General features: G+C 51.1%; 6 protein-coding genes across 7 annotated transcripts; 5 read left to right on the forward strand and 1 right to left on the reverse strand.

Moving 5' to 3' along the window:
- Window positions 1-239: 239 nt before the first annotated feature.
- PPTG_16901 (nitrate reductase [NADPH]) lies at window positions 240-2,898 on the reverse strand. Its single transcript, XM_008914644.1, has one exon. The coding sequence runs from the start codon at window positions 2,815-2,817 to the stop codon at window positions 334-336; it is 2,484 nt and encodes an 827-aa protein (XP_008912892.1). The 5' UTR covers window positions 2,818-2,898; the 3' UTR covers window positions 240-333.
- On the forward strand, window positions 1,697-5,282 carry PPTG_16902. 2 transcript variants are annotated; one of them, XM_008914646.1, is made up of 2 exons: window positions 1,697-3,481; window positions 3,591-5,282. In XM_008914646.1, the coding sequence occupies exon 2, from the start codon at window positions 3,645-3,647 to the stop codon at window positions 5,163-5,165; it is 1,521 nt and encodes a 506-aa protein (XP_008912894.1). In that variant the 5' UTR covers window positions 1,697-3,481; window positions 3,591-3,644; the 3' UTR covers window positions 5,166-5,282. The 2 variants fall into 2 exon arrangements, with proteins under 2 accessions (XP_008912894.1, XP_008912893.1); XM_008914645.1 differs by having other exon boundaries at window positions 1,697-5,282.
- Window positions 5,283-6,044: 762 nt separating this feature from the next.
- On the forward strand, window positions 6,045-6,782 carry PPTG_24010 (hypothetical protein; the record flags this gene model as incomplete). The annotated part of the gene is made up of 2 exons (XM_008914647.1): window positions 6,045-6,196; window positions 6,698-6,782. The coding sequence occupies 2 exons, from the start codon at window positions 6,045-6,047 to the stop codon at window positions 6,780-6,782; spliced, it is 237 nt and encodes a 78-aa protein (XP_008912895.1).
- Window positions 6,783-6,852: 70 nt separating this feature from the next.
- On the forward strand, window positions 6,853-8,761 carry PPTG_16903 (hypothetical protein). The gene has a single exon (XM_008914648.1). It carries the CDS (start codon window positions 7,057-7,059, stop codon window positions 8,692-8,694), a length of 1,638 nt encoding a protein of 545 aa, XP_008912896.1. The 5' UTR covers window positions 6,853-7,056; the 3' UTR covers window positions 8,695-8,761.
- Window positions 8,762-10,000: 1,239 nt separating this feature from the next.
- Window positions 10,001-11,683, forward strand: PPTG_16904 (hypothetical protein; the record flags this gene model as incomplete). Its single annotated transcript, XM_008914649.1, has 1 exon — window positions 10,001-11,683. The coding sequence occupies one exon, from the start codon at window positions 10,001-10,003 to the stop codon at window positions 11,681-11,683; it is 1,683 nt and encodes a 560-aa protein (XP_008912897.1).
- Window positions 11,684-11,979: 296 nt separating this feature from the next.
- Window positions 11,980-13,786, forward strand: PPTG_16905 (chaperone DnaJ). The gene is made up of 4 exons (XM_008914650.1): window positions 11,980-12,172; window positions 12,249-12,312; window positions 12,401-12,648; window positions 12,722-13,786. Exons 1-4 carry the CDS (start codon window positions 12,020-12,022, stop codon window positions 13,361-13,363), a joined length of 1,107 nt encoding a protein of 368 aa, XP_008912898.1. The 5' UTR covers window positions 11,980-12,019; the 3' UTR covers window positions 13,364-13,786.

The raw sequence follows: 13,786 nt of genomic DNA on the forward strand, positions 1-13,786 counted from the left end.
TGTGAACGTGCTGGACCACAGGAATCACGGGATAATGGTGGATATGGCTATTAGTAGTACTGCAGGGACTCGCTTAGCGAATCTCCTGTATGCTGCGCCGCTGCTGCGCGCAGGGTGACTTAGCCGACAAAACCGCTATCAATTCAATTCAATTGGATATGAGGAACCAGAGGTGCAAGGTGCTTGGTGCAGGCACCTTTGCTTGACCTATGCAACTAGGCAGAAGGAGCACCGTGTTTGTAGGTGAAGACGGCGCTGACGGATGAGTGACCTTAATGCTATCCCCATTTAGAACTCATTTTTTTATTTTAGTTAAACAAAGGAGTATGGCATTTAAAATGCGGTGGTCTGCGTCTTGAGATCGTAGTTCAGCTTGAGCAGCGCCGGCTTACAGGCGTACTCAATCATACCTTCGGGTCCACACATGCCCACGTGATCAGCATCCGAGCCGATGATGTTCTTCACCATGGCGAAGTTGAGTCGACTTTTGCCGTATGCCCACCCTCGAACAATAGGATCGTTCTTGTCGAGCTGTTCCAGGTCGGACAGCGTGTAGAAGATCCGACATTGACTCGGTCGCAGCTTTTGTAGGGTTTCAAGCTCCTTTCGGAGCAGCAAGTCACGCTCCGATCGTACGCAATAGATCAATGCAACCTTGGTCTGATCCTTTGCGTTTTCAAGAATGGCGCGCATGACCTGGTAGACGGGCGTGATGCCTGTTCCGCCGGCGATGAATCCGAACTTGTTGACGTGGAAATTGGTAGATTCGAGAGAGAAACTGCCTTCCCCATGATAGGTGAAGTGGCCCAATGGTCCCTTGATCTGAATCTGTTGACCAAGGTGCAAGCCATCAAGATACTGCGAGAAGAGCCCTCCTTCTGGGTGTACAGGGTTGTCCCCTGCAAAGTAGACTTTGATAAGGAAAGACACGAATCCTCGGTCTTCGTCGCTCTCGGAAGAAATTGGTGTGTACGCACGCACGATGGTCTTCCCGTTGATATTTGCGTACAGGAAAACGTGGTTGCCTACGGGAAGTCCGAGTCTCAGATCCTTGGCAGGAAGAGCAAATTTGAAGATGCGTGCGTCGTGGCTGACCACCTCTCTCGAGATCAGTACGATAGGCACCTTTGTAGCACCTTTGAGCGCCACATCCGTCTCTTCCTGGTCTGCTGAGGACGACGCTGTATCGCTGGTCCCAGTGTCGTCGTCCGTGCTTGGACAACGGCCGATGCAGTATTTCTTCAGCATCAGCCAAGCTTTGGTAGAGTGAATGCTCTCAAACTCATCCGTACAGTCAGTGCCGCCACACAGCAGAATACTGGTGGCTCCACCTGGGTGTTCATCGAGAAACGGCGTCGCGTCGTATACCAGACCACGACAAATGAACCAGCAGCTCTCGTTGGTGTTGTGCTTAGCTACTTCATCTGCAGAGATCAGAGGCAGCTCGCTGAACTCATCTGCTGTCAAACCAGGTTTTGGTGTTGCATCACTGCTCGTATCAATCAGTTCAACCTGGAGCTTCTTGCCGCGAATTGGTTCGTTGTCGTTTGTCATGATCCGTTCTTTGGTCATCCAACCACCTTTCTGGTTTCCTGCTTGAGTAGGGTGCTCGAACCGCAGCGTGTTCGTGCCCTGTTCGTGGTGGATCTTGACGCGATACCAAGGGTTATTCATCATGCCCATGACGTTCCAAGTAGGGAACTCTGGCATGAGGTTCATCGAGCTGTCCCAAGCTCGAGCACACACCTCTCGGGCTCGAAGCAGACTGCTAACTTGCACGGCCAACTCGTAGTGCACCCAGCACCACATTTTGCCGTACTTGCTTGGCCTCTCGTGGTAAATGATGTGAGCGAGTTGCCACGTTGCGCCATCGTCCAGCGTCACCTCTACTCGAATCACTCGTCGACCCCCACCTGAATACGCGTACCCCTTAATCGTGTACGTTTCAATGTCATTAACCGTGTCGTCTTCACTGAGAGCCAACAAGTCGTCATGGTTTGGTTTTATGATCGCGGCGTTGACATTGAGCTCCATGATCGCGTACGGCGACTTTGACCACCAACCTTCCGCCGTTGCAGTCTCAGCAGTGACGTGCGACGGCAGCACTCGGTTGTCCATAATGTGGTGGTGGTTGGTGGACTCTTGGTCGCTCACATGGATCCGTGCGAGCCACTTGACCATGCGACCGCCGATGTGACCCGGGATAATGAGGCGTATTGGAAAACCGTGATCGGGGGTGAGCAGCTCGCCGTTGGCTTTCCACGCCACCAGCACGTCGCACGCCGGGTCCAGTGCTGTACTGGCGCGAATGCACGTGCCGTATTTGTCGTGCGGTAAGTCTTCGATGCCCTCAAACCATACCCACTGTGCCTTCTCGCGGTCGACGCCACAAGCAGTCAGCAGTACGTGAAGCGGGACACCGGTCCACTCGGCCGTAGAGCACCCGGCAGCGCCCCAACTGAAGCCGATGGTCTTCTTGATCATATTTTGTTCCTTGCGGCGATTACCGGCGCATACCAGCAGCACCGGAAACGTCACGGTCTCCTTTACGAAGGTGGTAACCAGTTCGTCCATACCGAATGTGCGCGGCTTGTTCACCAGTCCGTCGATTGAGAACGTGTGCGTGTTCCAATCGAGTCGCGGCACAGGACCGTGGTTGCGAACGTAGTGCAAGGCCATGGGTGTGATGAAGGTGCTCGTGTATTTGAGCGGGGGTTCGCTGTTGAACGGGTGTCGTCCCGTGAGCCGGATCAGCTCCGGGTGTCGAGGTACCCACTCGTCCGGTGTGCCGACATCTCTTGGATCAATCTGCGCCATGGTCTCACTTACGCGGAGAATTGCAATGTGAGCACTCCATGGAGAAGCACATTTGTGCCCAAGCAGTTAGGATGACTCACCCGCTCGCATTGTGTCTTTCACCAATGCAACCGCATGTTCCGGTTTCGCTGTGCGTTTTTATTGGACCACGTCGCCGCCGCGGCATGTCTTGATTTTGGGATGACTCAAATCCTTGTAAAGATGGGCTGCGCTCGAGCGTGAACAAGAGCGGTTGGATCGATCGGATGACGGCGGGAAGTGGGGCCGTTGGGATGTTGCCGGCTAAAGCACCAACATCGGCGTCGATCTCGAAGAGATTGCGCTAGCCGCTCCCCCGCCACCGGAAGCCAACGTAGATCTCAAGCGCGTCATGACCGCGAGAGGCCAATCAGTCCATCGTTCGCGATGCTCACGCACGGCTAGTCACAGTTCCTCCAGGCGCCTGTCGTTTTAGGATCTCACCCCCGGAATCGATTGAGATGCACCGGCCTCCAGTAACGAGTCGTGCACTGAACACGCATAATCGCTAGAAACTTCAAATTCACGACCCAGTGGATATTAAGGCTGACTCACGAAGGTGATCAATCTGGAGCATGACCAAGTGCGCGTGATCTCCCCTCTGTGCGTGACGCAGCGAGTGTCGGTACAACAACGGTTCATAAGGGTAAGCTTTTAAACTCCGTCTGTTGTCGATGTGCGACCACGCTCCGGCCGTTTGAACGAGCAACGCTGTTGTCTTTTACGGATGACTCATATCAACATCGTTCCGCTAGCTCGACCCAACCTCACTTCTCGATTTGCCACGCGCGGCACAACCACCACCAACCATGCAATCCCCAGACCAGTACGTCGGGTTGGTCTCACCTTCACTACACGCGGACGCCGGCGTCCGCCAGCGTCGCACCGACTTTCCAATCCGAACGGACCCGTTGCAGAATGACAAGGCTTCGGAGATCAAGCTGCTCAGTGTGGCACGTCCTCACATGAGAGCCTTCCACTACGCGTGGCTGTCTTTCTTCTTCGCTTTCTTCGGCTGGTTTTCCATCCCTCCTCTGATGCCCACTATCAAGAAACAACTCGGTTTAACTGCTGACCAAGTTTCCAATTCCAACATCGTGTCCGTGGCAAGCACCATTCTCGGACGTGCTGTCGGTGGTCCGATGTGCGATCGCTATGGCTCCAGGACGGTACAGGCCGTGCTATTGGTTGTCGGTGCGATCCCCGTGGCCTCAGCCTCACTCGTGACGAGCTACACGGGGCTCATGTTCGCTCGGTTCTTCATTGGTCTCGTCGGTTGCTCCTTCATTGCAACGACATATTGGACCTCCACCATGTTTACTAAAGAAGTCGTGGGTAGCGCCAACGCCCTCGCTGCTGGATGGGGGAACCTCGGTGCCGGTGCTACCACCCTGATCACACCTCAGCTTTTCAATCTTGTCACCACTGGCGGAGCTCTGTCCGACAACATGGGCTGGCGCGTAGCTCTCCTCTTCCCAGCACTTTTCATGGTCATCGTCGGTGTCGCTCTCTACTTTAATTCAGATGACTGTCCGCAAGGACAATACAAGGACCTCCGCAAAAACTCCACTCTTAGCACTGCAGCGACGAAACCTGCCGTCGACATGAAGCAGAGTCTACTGCATGTCGCCAAGATGCCGGTCACCTGGATCCTGGCTTTCCATTATGCGTGCTCCTTCGGTGTTGAACTCCAGGTACACAACGTACTCACTGAATACTACTACGAGGACTTCACCTACCCAAACTGCGACCCTGAGACTGACGCGAACGAGTGTCGACGTCTGACTCAAAGTCGAGCCACGCTCATCTCGTCGCTCTTTGGCTTGATGTGCATATTCGCACGCGCATTAGGCGGGTACCTCTCGGACGTGGCAAACCGCCGCTGCGGAATGAAAGGCCGGATTGGAGTGCAGTTTATCTCCTTTGCCGGCCAGGCTGTCTTCCTGTACGTGTACAGCACGACGAAGAATCTGTCGACCAGTATTCCTCTCTTGGTCTTCTTCGGCATCTTCGTGCAGGCCTGCACCGGCAGCACATACGGCATCGTGCCGTATGTTCTACCAGCCTTCACGGGCGCCACATCTGGCTTTGTCGGGGCTGGAGGCAACGTTGGAGCTCTGTGCTGGAGTCTGATGTTCAAGGGGATCGGCAACCGCGCGACGTCCTTCAAGTATTTGAGCATTTTCGTAGCCGCAGCAGCATTAACTACTTTCGGTATCAAGGTGCCTGGCAACGCAGCTCTCTGGGAGAAAGATGACTCGGTCCACGGCGGCCTCGCACCAACGGAGGTGGACGATGACAGCGTCCACAACAACAAGCAAGCAGTGTAAGGATCACGAGTTGAAGTTGTCCTTTTCGCACCATCTGATTGGCTTATCGAATTAAAGCATTTATTTTCTCAGTTATACAATATTTGTCAGCAATTGTAAATGTTTTCAACAATGACGATTTTTTTTTCAATTATAGGTATTTGTAAACGTTACCTAAAGTTTGGCAGTTGTTTTTAATGGTGCGAGCAGTTCAAACTGTGATCTCCAAGATAAGACACAATTTGGCGAATTTGCACGCAAAGTATGACGGTGACTAGCACCATCCACCGAGTGTTCGCGCGAATATCTATATCCGCGGTGTTGAAAAATGACGAAATGAGTGCCGAGTTAGATTCAAAATTCACGTCATGTAGGGTAGACAAAATCTCCTGGTTCAGCGTGGTCTGAGTTGATCCATGAGAGTGGTACCATGGACACACGTCTGCAGCGACGACACTATCACTGCGGTGGGTCAAGCCTTCTGATGGGGGTGCGGCTACGACTCGCGAAGTATAGGCGGTGCTTCTGGTTATTAGAGCTATCTCTATGACTTCAGCGTCACTTGTGTGTGTGTGTGTGTGTATGGGGGGGGGGGGTCTTTATGATAATTGGCGGAAAGGAGGCCAGCTAATTAAGGCGAAGCAGAACGACAGTCGGGCGTAGTGGAAGGTTCAGATGTGAAGACAAATTTGTGAGCAACGTGATTTCCAAAGACTCGTCAGTTTGCAGTTGGCCAGACTATGATGAAGCAGTGCGACGCGCAACTTGCGACCAGCGTTTTAAACTGCCCCTTCTTGCTTGCGTGTTAGAATGGTACCTGGAGAAACGCCGTGTTGAAGATATCGATTCGCTTAGGCTCGGAAAGCCGTTAGGTTGATGTGCCACCTGCACCGCGTGTCTATGCTTGAGCTCATCTTCGGTAGGGCAAAAATTATGGACATGATGCTGCACCTAAGAGAAAGTGTTTCGAAGAAGAAAGGCGAGGCGGTCTTCGTCACTGACAAATCGTCAGTGCCGAAGGTTATGGGGCTCCTTCACCCTCTGCTGGTGGAGTACTGCAGTCGTATAAAAAAAGCTTTGGAGACTGGTGGGGGGGGGGGGGGGGCACAACTCGACGGGGATGATTGTGTTAGAGTTCAGGTATCGTAGATACTTTTAACGGAAACACTGGAGCCCAGGATTATTTTTTGGAAACCGATATCTTTTCGTGCTTTTTTATGTGAACGAAATTGATTAAACTCATTTAGCACAATAAACCGCCAAAAAAGAGCGCTGAAAGTTTGAAATTTCAAAATATTTCTTTAGAAAATACGTTTGTGCTAAAATATACAGTGTCATATAGTTCACAATGCAGGTCGTGCTGTAAGTTCAGGTTCTTTCGGTTGCTGCCTGCACGAGGTGCGCATTGCTGCTTTGCAGAGGATGCGGCGGCCCCCCGTTTGTGGTGGACAGCAACTACACGTTTCATCACTTTTCCTCCAAATGCTGTGTTGACATCTTTGGACTGGCGTCTGACGTTTATCTGATTTCAAGTTCGGCAATCGGCATAGTAGGATGCCAGCTCGTCGCGCCACACACCAAAACGACCAGTTCATGCGCTCCGTTAAGAGACCAAATAGCTGTACCGACGACGGTTAGCCCGACGATGCTTCAGAAAACGATGAAAACCAGCGTCGCATGATGCGTTGGAAGTGCCTAAGATCGAATAGGGGATTCGAAATTGTTCAGACTCGCAACAGAGTGCAACCCTCGTGGACTGGTTACCACCCAACTGAACTCCAAGACAGGCCGATGAGTTCGGTACAATGATACCCACATGGTTACCCACCTACCTGCTCACTTTACCTTCTTCTTTGGAACGCTCAGAACAGCATTTCCATTCGGGGGGTGACTCGATCCTGCCTCAGTAACGATGTCTAGAGCTCCACACACGCTAATTGATCTCGGGCATCCGATCTCCACTCGCACTAACACGATCGCTGAAACCCCGAGGCCCCCGCTGGATCTGGGAATCTCCAACATTTCGAGAACCACCGATCACAAAGCTACCTCGTACCATGGCATGTCGACGGATCCGCACCGTCAGATCCCGATGCTGCAGTCAACCCGCCCTCGCCCTTTCTCCTTTGACATCTACACTGATCCACAGCAGGGTGACAAGGCCACCGAAATTCGACTATTCAGCTTCCAGCGCCCGCACATGCGGGCCTTCCATTACGCATGGCTGTCGTTTTTCATTGCGTTCTTCGGTTGGTTCTCGATCCCACCGATCATGCCGACCATCAAGAAACAGCTCAATTTAACGGACGACCAGGTTTCCAACTCAAATATTGTGTCACTTTCCAGTACCATTATCGGTCGACTAATTGTTGGGCCCCTTTGCGATCGCTACGGAGCACGCACTATTCAATCTGTGCTGTTGGTCGTTGGAGCTGTCCTCGTCGCCTCTGCGGCACTCGTGACGAGCTACACTGGTTTGATGCTGACGAGGTTTTTCATCGGTCTCGTGGGGTGCACCTTTGTGGCTACTGCGTACTGGACGTCGACCATGTTCTCACACGAGGTGGTCGGTAGCGCCAATGCCATTTCGTGTGGCTGGGGTAACTTGGGTGCGGGTGTGACTTACTTGATAACTCCTCTTGTCTTCGATCTCATCACAGTTAACGGTACCATTTCGGACAATTACGGCTGGAGAATAGCACTCGTATTTCCTGCCGTTCTCATGGTTGCAATAGGTATTTGCACCTATTTGTTCTCGGACGACTGTCCACAGGGCAACTACGTCGACCTCAAACGCAACCACGTCATGGCTGACCGAGCTAAATCGGAGTTGTATTATGGGTTCATGGCGGTCGCTCGACAACCGGTCGCTTGGATTCTTGCCTTCCAGTACGCCTGCTGCTTCGGTGTCGAGCTGCAAGTCCACAACGTGCTTAGTCTGTATTACTACGAAGACTTCACGATTGCCGGGTGTGACATAGAGACTGACGCCAATGAATGCCGTCTACTGACCCAAACCAAAGCTAGCGTCATTTCGTCCTGCTTCGGTCTTATGTGCATCTTTGCTCGAGCTATTGGAGGGTACGTTTCCGACGTCGCAAACCGCCACTACGACATGAAAGGCCGCATCTCCATGCAGATGTTGTGTCTTGCAGGACAAGCTATATTTCTCTATCTCTTCAGCCAGATCCAAGTGCTAGCTTGGAGTATCCCGTGCCTCGTTGTTTTCGGGTTCTTCGCTCAAGCATCTACCGGAACAACGTATGGTATTGTTCCCTACGTCTGTCCTGAACACACTGGCGTGACATCTGGGATCGTTGGTGCCGGGGGTAACATGGGTGGTCTCGCGTGGGGGTTCCTCTTCAAAGAAGTTGTGAATCGCGCAAAGTCTTTTGAATACTTGAGCTTCTTTGTAGCGGCATCTTCAGTTTCATCCGTGTTAATCCAGATCCATGGAGAGCGTTCGATTTGGTCTCGAGGCGGGGGAGTGAGTGGGCGAGCTCCTCAACACCTCAATTTCTCTCGCGACGATACCGCTAGCAACTGGTAGGCAGTTGATGGACTCTAATTGCTAGATAATGTACACGAACACGCTGTTTGCCTTTTATCACATCCTATTTCATGGTGTTGGTGGTTGGTGATTAGCAGAATCAATTGGTAGGTTGCAAATGGAGGTGATAGCAGTAACTGGTCGATCAGATCTAAAGCTGCAACTTGATATGGAAACTCTGCAGAATGCAAGTATCGTGCAGACTATAGTGAAAGTTGCACATTTGAAAAAAAAAACCCAGTAGTCGACAAATACCTTTCATTTGGTAACATTTACAAAAGCTGGTAAATATTTTTACGTACACAACCACTTTTACTGTAGGTGTCCACTACTACATGCACTAATAGCATCTTCTTGCTAATCTCTCAAAGCCGGAATCTCCTCATTCAAAAGTTCGTTTGCCTACCTCAGTATCTTTGTTGGCATGGCTACGATGTCGTCTCCTGTTATTCAAGTCAATGGTGAACTCACGATAGGAGCAAATAAGAATCCATTAATGCGACCACAGAAGCTGAAGATCAGAGAAGTTTACAGTGAATTATTCGTTAAAAGCAGCACGCGTTGCTGTTGACTAAATTGTTGGTAACCGCATCGTAGTGCCAATGATAGAGTATAAGTACGCATGGCGTGACACAACCTTGCACAGCAGCAGAACGTGGTCGGACGTAGCTCGCAAGAGGCGTAGCAAGCACCGGTGACAAACTGAACTGACCTTGAATTATGCAATTGCTAACCCCATGACGATCAAAACACATCTGAAATGCTTTACCTACGTCCATCGCATCAGTCTCTGCAAGTTGCGGCCTCAATCAAGTACACTTGCAGATCGGTTAGGCTGGAGAGGTCGGCGTGTGCGTCAACGCAGTTTCCACACAAACGAACGCTACAAAAACACTGTTGCGAATATGCGCTCAGAAGCTTACATCCACTGTGCCGGCACATGTGACTTCAATCTATGTGCGTGCACTCCATCCTCCTCATCACCTTCTGTACTGCCAAGTTAGAAATTTTTAGCGTAGGCAGAACTGAGCTCCTCATCTCGACCTTATTCCAACACTAGACAGAGAGAGAGATTAAGTGTGATAAGGGTGGACGTTAAAGTCAGTCCGTCCCGACTTCTTTCGTTCGGAAGTTCAGCACTAAGGACCGGAAGGGGTCTTTTTCTTCGAGTTTTTCATGGCTGTCGCCATCGGGTGATGAAATCGCCTTGAACCCAGGTATGGCACTGCGCCGTCTTCATCAATGAGCTGAGGTCATTTTACAAGGTCTCGACTGCCACGCACTTCGAGTTGTAGTATCGACAACTATGGATTTCACCTTTGGCTACGATCTTCCAAGGCGCGGCCCCCCACGAAGTAATAGTCGACAACCAGCACTCGAGTACTTCGCACCGACACTGCAGGAACTCGGAGCTTATCCTTCTCACGACAACCGACGCGAACGAACAAAAACGATCACCGTTGTGGATTTGGAGTTAACCGAGCGAGAGAGTGCGGGATACCTAGACGCATCAAGCGCCTCCTCTCAACATCGTCGCGGTTTCCACCACCGAGTAAACTCGTCGAACCGCCCGTCCTTTGCTCTCTTCACGGATCCGCTTCAAGCTGATAGAGCTACGGAGATTCGGCTTTTCAGTTTTGCAAGACCTCACATGAGAGCATTTCACTTCGCGTGGCTGTCCTTCTTCATTGCTTTCTTCGGTTGGTTTTCGATTCTCCCTTTGCTCCCTACTATCAAGAAACAGCTTAAACTAACACAAGCTCAAGTCGACAATTCGAACATCATTTCGTTGGCGAGTACCATGGTTGGACGACTTCTAATCGGACCGCTATGCGATCGCTGCGGTGCTCGTAGTATCCAGGCTGCGCTGTTGGTGATCGGAGCGATTCCAGTGGCGTCCGCGGTCTTGGCGTTCGACTACGTTGGCTTCATGTTTGTTCGTTTTTTCATCGGCTTAGTTGGCTGCACCTTTGTGTCGACTACGTACTGGACGTCGACTATGTTCTCGAAAGAAGTTGTTGGAAGTGCAAACGCTGTTGCTGCTGGTTGGGGGAATTTGGGTGCTGGTGCGACGTACCTTATCACTCCGTTACTGTTTGACTTGTTGACCGTGAATGGCGGCATGTCCGACAACTTGGGTTGGCGAGTTACGCAGTTGTTCCCAGCAATACTGATGGTATTGATCGGGATTTGCACGTACTTCTTCTCGGATGATTGCCCACAAGGAAACTACCTTGAAATGAAGAAAACCCACGCCATGGCAGACAAACCGAAGACTGACATGCTTCACGCCTTCATAACTGTAGCAAGGCAGCCTGTGGCTTGGATTCTGGCATTCCAGTACGCGTGCAGCTTAGGTGTGCAGATTCAAGTCCACAATGTACTAAGTCTCTACTACTACGAGGATTTCAGAAGCCCCGATTGTGACCCTGCCACTGATGAGGATAACTGCCGTCTACTAACTCAAACGAAAGCCAGTCTCATCTCGTCTTGCTTTGGACTAATGTGCATCTTCGCGCGTGCTATCGGTGGCTATATATCGGACGTATGCAATCGGAATTGGGATATGAAGGGCCGGATCTCGGCTCAGTTTGCCTGCCTCACAGGCCAAGCCATTTTTCTCTATGTGTACAGCCACATCCGTTTGGTGGAATGGAGTGTTCCCTGTTTAATCGCCTTCGGCTTCTTCGCGGAGGCTTCGGCTGGTACAACGTATGGAATTGTACCCTACATTTGCCCAGATTACATAGGTGTGGCGTCTGGAATAGTGGGCGCTGGGGGAAACATGGGAGGACTCATGTGGGGACTTTTATTCAAGGTCGTCGAAGACCGCGCTTTGTCGTTCCGATATCTGAGCTTATTCATTTTGAGTTCCGCTATTTTGTCGATATGCATTCGAGTGAAAGATGAACGTTCGTTGTGGAGCCATGAACCCTCCAGATACTCGCGTCGTCGTACTGAGCAGACTGTGCATGCTTTTTACGTGTGAATTTAGTTGTAGTGATAGCACCATGTAGTCAAATCTAATTGAAACCTAATATTACAGCAGCTTTATGATGGTTCGACTTGTAATTGATGCACATTGGTCGCCGTTGATGTTTTCCAAGGGAGTTTTTTGAACGGCCAACTCCACTGAGGGTACAGTAACCTCAGGGCTGGCATCACGTACGTGAATGTTGCCACTCCACTGCTCATCGATCATCACAACCTTTTCGCACTTCAGCGTGTGTATTATGTGAATTACCTGAATTTACGTACATTTTGTGTTGTTAAAACCAATATAAAGTGAAGGATTCACTTCTAGAACAGCAATCGGCGGATCCTCATGACGCGTGGCAGACATCTGCTGCTGCTGCTTGCGTTGGCGTGCCTCGTGGCGCTGTCCGTGGCTGGCAAAGACTACTACGAGGTGCTGGGCGTATCTCGGGACGCGTCGTCCGCCGAAATTAAGCGCGCCTTCCGCAAACTCTCGCTCAAAGTAGGGTCCGCTTCACTGGAACCTGAAAAGTTGTCCACACAGATTTTCCTAATGCTTATACTATACGTGTCATTAGCACCACCCAGACAAGAACCCGGGGGACGAGAATGCAGCCAAGAAGTTCGCGGAAGTGGCAAGCGGTGAGTCGCATTGATACAGTTCCTCATAATTAATCCTTGGCACAATGGGCTTAGCTAATGCTGTGGGGTTTCTCATGCTTTATATCAGCATATGACGTGCTGTCCGACGAGGAAAAGAAGTCCAAATACGACCGATACGGTGAAGAAGGCCTGAATAATGCCGGTGGAGGTGGCGGCCACGACCCGTTCGACATTTTCTCGCAGTTTTTCGGGGGCGGCGGTCGCAATCGCCGAGAACGTGAGCCATCACGCGGCCCGGATGTGGTGATGCCTCTGCGTGTGTCGCTAGCCGATCTGTACAATGGCAAGAGTCTCCAATTCTCCATCCGTCGTGAGGTACAGTACGAAATCTATTGAGGACGGAACGTTTAAGCTGATTGTTTTGCCGTTTAAATATTAATTTAAACAGACCATCTGCCATCATTGTCATGGCAAGGGAGCGGCTCACGAGGAAGACGTCCACGTATGCAATGAGTGTGGTGGACAAGGTGTCAAGACAACCACGCGACGTGTAGGCCCGGGCTTCATCCAGCAGTTCCAAACCACGTGCGAGAAATGCCATGGAAAGGGTAAAATCTACACGAGCACGTGTCCAGTGTGTGGCGGTCGCAAGGTAGAGATGACGGATCTTAATTTTGATGTGGATCTGGATAAGGGCACACCCGACGGCTTTGAGGTGGAATTGGAGAACTATGCAGACGAAATCGCGGGCCAACCGGCAGGACACGTGCGTTTGCAGGTACTGACAGCACCACACCCGGTTTTCACGCGCGAGGGCGACCATTTGTGGATGGATATGGACATCTCTCTACGCGAATCGCTCGTTGGATTCAGAAAAAGTTTCACGCACTTGGATGGACGGCGAGTGGAAGTGGTGCGTGATGAGATCACGCCACCTCGGTTTGTCACTGTGCTGAAGGATGAGGGCATGCCGAAGCAGCATTTCCCTTCGGAAAGGGGCCAGCTGCACATCAAATTCCATGTCAAGTTCCCGGAATCTCTTTCGGACGAGCAGAAAGTCGGCTTCCGGAAGTTGTTTTCCATGAAATAATGGACAATCAAAAAGCAGTGGTGTCGACAAGGCACTCGACAATGATGCTATCGATATCTTCATTATGTTCCAGTTCTACTAACATTTTGACAGTTTTCATAGCGTCGAGAACAAGTAAAGGATAGCCAACTAACTAACGATTTCATTATGCCAAGGTTGTTCTAGCTTTCTACGCTTCGCTACAACCGGGTTATCGACAAGAATTTAAGCTTGACAGGGTTTTATTGCTTACTTTTCGCGACGTGAGTCGTACTCGGCCAGGATCTCCTCGGCTGACTTGCCCGACGTCTCCGGTACCAACTTCAGAGCCAACAGGAAGAAAATAGCAAGAAGCACCACGAACGGAACGTACGCGTAGTCGTCCAGAGCGTCCGAAATATAGGGGTACGACACACCCACGATGAGGTTGCACAACCAGTTGAT

This window comes from Phytophthora parasitica (genome assembly GCF_000247585.1).
Source record: "Phytophthora parasitica INRA-310 unplaced genomic scaffold supercont2.62, whole genome shotgun sequence".
In the NCBI taxonomy this organism is placed as follows: domain Eukaryota; phylum Oomycota; class Peronosporomycetes; order Peronosporales; family Peronosporaceae; genus Phytophthora; species Phytophthora nicotianae.

Bases quoted from the DNA above. Each gene is read 5' to 3' on its own strand.
- PPTG_16901 (XM_008914644.1), bottom strand. From the start codon at position 2,817: ATGGCGCAGATTGATCCAAGAGATGTCGGCACACCGGACGAGTGGGTA.
- PPTG_16902 (XM_008914645.1), top strand. From the start codon at position 3,645: ATGCAATCCCCAGACCAGTACGTCGGGTTGGTCTCACCTTCACTACAC.
- PPTG_16903 (XM_008914648.1), top strand. From the start codon at position 7,057: ATGTCTAGAGCTCCACACACGCTAATTGATCTCGGGCATCCGATCTCC.
- PPTG_16905 (XM_008914650.1), top strand. From the start codon at position 12,020: ATGACGCGTGGCAGACATCTGCTGCTGCTGCTTGCGTTGGCGTGCCTC. The intron at 12,173-12,248 runs GTAGGGTCCGCT...ACGTGTCATTAG, and splicing joins TCCGCAAACTCTCGCTCAAA to CACCACCCAGACAAGAACCC. The intron at 12,313-12,400 runs GTGAGTCGCATT...GCTTTATATCAG, and splicing joins GTTCGCGGAAGTGGCAAGCG to CATATGACGTGCTGTCCGAC.